The sequence below is a fragment of the Trichechus manatus genome, unplaced genomic scaffold (assembly GCF_000243295.1).
Source record: "Trichechus manatus latirostris isolate Lorelei unplaced genomic scaffold, TriManLat1.0 scaffold00065, whole genome shotgun sequence".
NCBI classification, from domain to species: Eukaryota; Metazoa; Chordata; class Mammalia; order Sirenia; family Trichechidae; genus Trichechus; species Trichechus manatus.
The window spans coordinates 465,605-473,047 of NW_004444001.1; the positions used below are offsets into that span (position 1 = coordinate 465,605).

At 39.2% G+C, this 7,443-nt stretch overlaps 1 protein-coding gene across 1 annotated transcript in view; it reads right to left on the reverse strand.

The window, feature by feature from the left end:
- SRPK1 (SRSF protein kinase 1) overlaps window positions 1-7,443 on the reverse strand; it is an 84,868-nt gene that overhangs the window by 76,970 nt on the left and 455 nt on the right. Inside the window, 1 exon segment of the mRNA XM_023734131.1 lies at window positions 7,301-7,443. This exon segment is cut by the window's right edge and continues 156 nt beyond it. Within this exon segment, the coding sequence (XP_023589899.1) occupies window positions 7,301-7,443 (143 nt within the window).

Sequence of the window (7,443 nt, forward strand, 5' to 3'; positions counted from 1 at the left end):
AAGTCAGCACAACTGGACTAAACCAAAGCTAAGAAGTTTCTTGAATACAATCAAACACTTCGAGGGACAGAGGGGCAGGGGTCTGGGGACCATGTTTTCGGGGACATCTAGGTCAACTGGCATAAGAAAGTTAATTAAGAAAATGTTCTGTACCCTACTTTGGTGAGTAGCATCTGGGGTTTTAAAAGCTAGCAAGCGGCCATCTAAGGTGCATCAATTGGTCCCAACCACCTGGAGTAAATGAGACTGAAGAACACCAAAGACACAAGGAAAGTATTAGCCCAAGAGACAGAAAAGGTCACATAAACCAGAGACTTCATCAGCCTGAAACCTGAAGATTAGATGGTAGCCGGCTACCACCAATGACCGCCCTGACAGTGAACACAACAGAGAGTCCTTGATGTAGCAGGAGAAAGGTGGGGTGTAGAACTCAAATTCTAGTAAAAAGACCAGACTTAATGGTCTGAATGAAGACTGGAGGAACCCCACAAAGCATGGCCCCCGGACTCTCTGTCAACCCAGAACTAAAACAATTTCCGAGGCCAATTCTTCAGACAAAGACTGGACTGGACGGGGGGACATAAAATGATACTCGTGAAGAGTGTGCTTCTCAGCTCCAGTAGATACATGAGACTAAACCAGCAGCTTCTGTCTTGAGGTGAGATGAGAAGGCAGAGAGGGTTAGGAGCTGGTTGAACGGACGTGGGAAATCACGGGTGGAAAGGAGGAGTGTGCTGTCACAGTATAGGCAGAGCAATTAGGGTCACATAACAGTGTATGTATAAATTTTTGTATGAGAGAGTAACTTGAAATGAAATGTAAACTTTCACTTAAACTACAACAATAAAAAAAAAAGAAAGAAATCAAAAGACGCATTGCATTATGCAAATCTGCTGCAAAAGGCCTCTTTAAAGTGTTAAAAAGCAAAGATGTCACCCTGACGACTAAGGTGCGTGCGCCTGACCCAAGCCACGGTATATTCAATCACCTCATATGCATGCAAAAGCTGGACAATGAGTAAGGAAGACGGAAGAAGAATTGATGCCTCTGAATTATGGTGCTGGTGAAGAATACTGAATATACCATGGACTGGCAGAAGAATGAACAAATCTATCTTGAAAGAAGTACAGCCAGAATGCTCCTTAGAAGGATGGTGAGACTTCATCTCAGGTACTCTGGACATGTCATCAGGAGGGAGTAGTCCCCGGAGGATATCATGCTTGGTAAAGGATCAGTGAAAAAGACAAAGACCCTCAATGAGATGGACTGACACAGTGGCTGCAACACGGGCTTAAGCATAACAAGGATTATGAGGATGGTGCAGGACTAGGCAGTGTTTCATTCTGTTGTACACAGGGTCACGATGAGTCAGAACTAACTCGATGGCACCTAACAACAGTAATATGATTATGTCCCACACCATTTCACAATTCTGAAGTAAAGACACAACTTACAGTCAATGGAATGTTAGTTTCATAGTATTTTTTCTTAGTAGTATATAAAATAAGTGTATTTTAAAACTTATAGCATCTTAAATTCAATGAAAAAACTATAATATAATAAAAATGAACTTATTCCCCAACCAACATTAACGGCAGAGAGGATTTGGGGAGCAGAGGGTAAAATTCTTCCTAAAGTGGGGAAAAGAAAACTCTACTTGCTGCAGTTATCCCACAGAAATACAATAAAGATTGATTCTACTTGGTAGGCTTACCTTTTCTTCACTTTTAATAAGGGAATTCCTAAGCATTCAGTCATTCATTTTAGCACTTCAACCGGTTACCAGAATCCCCTAATCTAAAGGAACACAGTTATCTGGCAATCCTCTGGGATTCACTGTAGTAAAAACACTAATGTAAACGAAATTTACTAACATATAAACTTACTGAGGAAGAAAAGAGGACAAGAAAATATTTCTGACTGAGAGGTTCTAAAAAATGGTTTGAAAATACTTGAATGGGATCACACAAAAATGCAACTGTTTTTTAGATATGCCAGTTGACACTGAAAATTTCAAAGACAAAAAGTAATAGATTAGCTACATTTTTTTAAAAATCAGTTTATGTTGATTACAGACTATATAGTTACACTACAAATGAAACTGAAAGGCTAACAACAAAAATTTAGAAATAGAAATCTGTCCTAAGACAAGGAGTATATTCTTAATAAAAAGCTCTTAAAATCAAGAAAAAGATCAATAATCCAATATAAAAACGGGCAAAAGATAGGAGCAGACCAATAAAGATATACTCTAAATGGTCACCCTTGTGGTAATAGAAATTCAAATTAAAAACAAGATGCCTTATAGATTACCAGATTTGGAAAGATTTTTCAAATACTGTAATACCATCCAGTTCTGGAACCCTGGTGGTACAGTGGTTAAGAGCCTGGCTGCTAACCAAAAGGCTGGCAGTTCGAATCCACCAGCTGCTCCTTGGAAACCCTACGAGGCAGTTCTACTGTGTCCTACAGGGTCGTTGTGAGTCAGAATCGACTCAACGGCAACAGGTTTTTTTTTTTGTTATCCGGTTCTGGTGGCTATGCAGGAAATGCAAGAACACTCTCATCTGGGTCCTTTACACTAACTGCTCCCTATGCCTTGGAGCAGTCCTCCTCCAAGTCGCTGATCAAATGTCACCTTTTCAGTGAGCCCTTGATTATTTAAAAGTGTTACCCCATCTCTACTTCCCAATACCTTCTACCACTTTTAAAAATTTTCCATAACATTCATCATCTTACAAAAAACCAAACTAAACCTGTTGCCGTCGAGCCGATTCCAACTCGTGGCAACCCTACAGGAGCACCTGGCGGATTCAAACTGCCCACCTTTTGGTTAGCAGCCGTAGCACTTAACCACTACGCCACCAGCGTTTCCCATCACCTTATATACTAGGTAATTTACTTATTATTATACTTACTATTGTTTATTGATTGTCTCCCTCCACCAAAATAAAGCTCATGGCAGGAATTTTTTTCATCTATGTAGAACAGTGCTTGGAACATGGTAGGTGTTCAAAAACTACAGTAAAACCTGAAAAAGCCAGAACCTGTGTAAGGCAGAAACCTGTCAGAGAAGGAAATCTCAATTATTTTCCACTAATAGAGAGCAACAGAAAAGTGGTAAGACTGCACCCTGTAAAAGGTGGAAAATTTGCAAGACCAAAAAACAAGGCAGTCCCGTCGAGTTCCAGCTCTCAAAGGTTTCACTGTATTTGTTTAATGAATAGGAGTGAAACTGGTTATATCTTTCTGGAGAAAATTTTTGACAATATATATTAAAACTCTTTAAAATGTACACGTCAGTAATATATTTCTAAGAATTTGTCCTAAGGAAATAATCACCGATGTGAGCAATGATTTGTGCAAAAGGATCATTCATCTTAGCTGTGAATTGTGAAAAATTGGAAACAGTCCACACTGGAACATTTAAAATGATATGGAATATTTAATGTTATGGGAAATGTTCATGATAATGTTAAGTGGGGAAAAATATGCCCAATGACTCCATTTCTGTCTTAAAAGATGTATATGTATGTACAGTATACATACATATATATTAATTAATAGGAACTAAAATAAATTATGGTACATCCACTTAATGGAATACTGGATAATACTACTCCATGTAGCCTGATACAGAACCATTTCTAGGACTTAGTGAAAAAGAGCAGACCTTAAAAAAATGAAGTAAGACTACACTAAATGGAACTGATAAAGAGCCAGTTTATAAGGTACATTCTTAGTTGCAGAAACACCCAATGCCATTTAATTTTTTTAAATTCTTCCAAGTTGAGACATTCTATTCCCTTCTGGATAAAAATGTTGAAAATTTTTAACTATTTTTCCTTCTAAACCCTCAATTTGTATTTTTGGAAAATTAAGAAATAAAACCCCTAACTGCCCTCTGACTCCAGAGATTAGTGAGCGCTGGAACGAGCAAAAGCACTTCCCCAGCTCAATTAAATAATTTTACTACCAAATTTATACTAAACCCATAAAAGTTCTTTAACTGCAAATAAAGTGAAAATTACTGTCCAAACTAATTTCCTGAGCTAAGTAATGAAAGCAAGAATGAAATTCATTCTGAAATTATGTCCCATGAAAGCAATTACAAAAAATAGATTTAAACTGGGTTAAATTATAAAAACTTATGACAAACAGATAAAGGCACACAGCTATTGGCATACAAATTGAAAACTGAGTACTCAAAGGGAGATAAAGCACAATGCTCTTTCAGACATAAGCCACTGGGCCACGAAAGGGTATCTAAACACCCCAGTATCCTGAGGTCCTTCATCCAGAAGCCTCATCACTCAATCTCTATCTTATTTGTTCTCAGACTCAGCACAAGGAGCTACCACTTGGAGACAGCACAGTTAGTACTCAGGGCTTTGGAGATCTGAGGTTGAATCCCAGCTTTACAACTTTCTGAAGGAGTGACCTAGCAAACCTCAGTTTCCTAATCTGTAAAGTAAAACGGAGGTCATCATCAACCAGCTAATGCTAGTAAATAAAAGTACAGTGTCTCAAGAAGTGAAATGGAGAAGGAATTATTCAAATAAGACAACTAAAAAGCCCTGAAATATTTCAGCACAGGGAAAGAACCCAAAGGAAAGAAATCCTACAGAGCACTAAGCCGGCAGGCAGGCACCCTGGATACATTATTTCACGTATCTGGGTCCTAGTTTTAAGATCTATAAAATCAGGGGACATAAGTCTTTCCACCTCTACCACACCATGATTAGCCACCATTTACTCTCCCACTTACCATTAAAAAGGGAATAAACTAGGGATGCTATTTACTGTTATACATAAACTTGCAAAAGCCAGAACCTATGTAAGGTGGAAACTTGTCAGAGGAGGAAAACTCAAATTATTTTACACTAAAATGAGCAACAGAAAAGTGGTAAGACTGTACGCTGTCAAAGTCAGAAAACTTGCAATACCCAGAAAAACAAGGCAGATCCATTGAGTTCCAGCTCTCACAGGTTTTACTGCACTTCCAAAATTTTTCATTTAAACGCTTGCTTTTTGTATCTTTAGGTCCTAAACAATTTTCATTATAACTAAGCTACCAGTTATAACAATATGTGACACTGTTTCCTTAAATAACTTGTCCAAGGTCAGATTGCTAAAAAATAGCAAAACCAGAGTTCAAAACTAGATATGTCTCACTCCAAAGACCAAACTTCATAGAATGTTCCTTTCTCAGACCTTCTTCCTGACTAATCTCTGGTAACTAGCAGCTTTCATTTGTAAAATGACTGGAAGTCATCAGAAGTGCATGGAACAGAGCCAAGTTACCTGAGCCAGGTGGAACTTGAACTTCTGACTTTACAGTACTCTAACCAAGTTAATTAATCAGACACTTTAACTACTTAAAAGGATGCTGGGGGTGGGGGGGGGGGAGGAAGAAAGCCAAAATTATAAAGAAAAACTATTACCTGAAGACAAATTAAAAACAATTGATTACAAGTCAACAGGCACAGTTCATTCACATATTTTCAGGGATCAAAGTAGTATAAGATGAAACATTCAGTAAAATGACTACTAGATTATCTGTACTATTCCCTTCTTTTTGTGCAAGGATGGAAATAATTAAGAATACAAATAACAGTAGGTTATTCATACTAGTGAATGGAGAAGTAACAGATACTCCAAAATTCATATATCTGGCTTTAGAAATAAGGTATATGGTCTAAACAGATAATTCAAAGTAATGAACATCTGGTGCTAAAAATAAAAGTTTATGATCATCTATCTACATTGACCTCCCTAATTATAGTTTGATTAATTTCCAAGTGGTAAGAGAGTCCAGGACAGATAACTTCTAAATAATACAGTGAATAATAAAATCATAACCTCTTTACATCAGTAGAAAACATAACTTTTTATAACACATTCCTATCAGCTCCATAAGGAATAGCAAAACTAAGGCACAGGAAAAAAAAAAAAGTAACTTATCTAAATTCCCACTGCATACTAGAATCAAGTTAACTCCTTGCTCTTTCCATTAAACCAATCTAGGATTAAAAATTGATTATGAACAATTCATATACGGATAATCAAGAAGTAAATATATTTACATATATAGATAAACTCACACTTAAATGCCCTGGTCAACAAGCACATTGCAAAAACAGATGATAGAAATGGAGCAAGAGATGAGATCACCTACCACTTTATCTCTATTGGAAGATAAAAGTCATTATGTACTCTCTGCAAACATTTGGTATCCTCCAAAAACAACACACACATACACAGTCTGGTACTGTCATTCAGTGGGGTAACCTAGCAAGGCCTTTGAAACGTGTTTTATCAGCACAGAAAGAATTAGACTGCATAAAAACTAGAAATGCAAAGAAAGCCACAAAACATCAAGTAAATGGCAAAGTGTCAAGAACATAATGCAGCTACAATTAAGAATCAGAGAATACAAATTATCTAAAAGCTGATTTCCAAGACCTTTTCCAATTAAATGTCAGCACAAGTAAAAGTTCTTCAGACTGAGCCTCACTCACAGGAGCCCTCTATCAGGTGCTTCTAGTAGGCTGTGAGCAACTTTTAGTACTAACCACTGTTATGCATCCTGCTGATAAAACTGGACATGTGGCACTTAATAGACCAAACTAGAATCACCTACAGCGTTAGTTAGCTCAAGAACCTTCCCATCATTATGTGATGGCCACTCCAGAAGGTATCTGCATTCAGTGTGAGGTTCAGAGAGGAGAAGCAGTAACAGATGCTGCCTGTGTACACATAGTTGTCTGCCTGCACACTGCAAGGAAGGAGATGCGCCTTGCAGGCTCAGGAAGTTGACTAACCCAAGGGAAAGCTCCGTGCCCTCCTCTATGAAAGGGAGCATGTGGTTGGCAGAACCAAAAGTAAACATGGAAAACTCATTCAAGAATTTCCTGACGGCCTACTGTGCTGACGCTGGAGGCAAGTTAACCCGCTGGGACGCAGGTACTGAAAACAGTCCGGAGTCCACAAATAGACTAATAATGATCTACCAGCTCCAGGTGGGAGGCCCAAACTAGAGTAGGTTGTGCCTTCCTCTCTGGAGTTGTGCCCCGAGAGGGCTCCAACAAGCCCTTTCTTGCAGGCCTCGGGCTGCCAGGAACAGACCCAGGCCCGGCGTTCAGAAAGACAAGCTCCCTTTCCCATGGGAAAGCGACCCTCCAAGGCCGCGTGGTCCGGGCCGCAGAGTGCCCAAACCCGGCACACGTTCAAGGTATGAAACTAGAGAGGAGGTGCCGGAGGCAATCCAAAGAATGGGTTGTTGGGGTACAAGACTCACTTCCTTTGGGCTTTGTCCTTCTTGGCCTTGGTCCTTTTCTTTCGGGCCTGGAGCGCAAGCACTGCAGGAGAGAGGGATTGATGAAGGGCGAATGTGGAGGGAAGGAGGCGACCAAGGTGAGGGTGGAGACCTAGCAGGGGTGC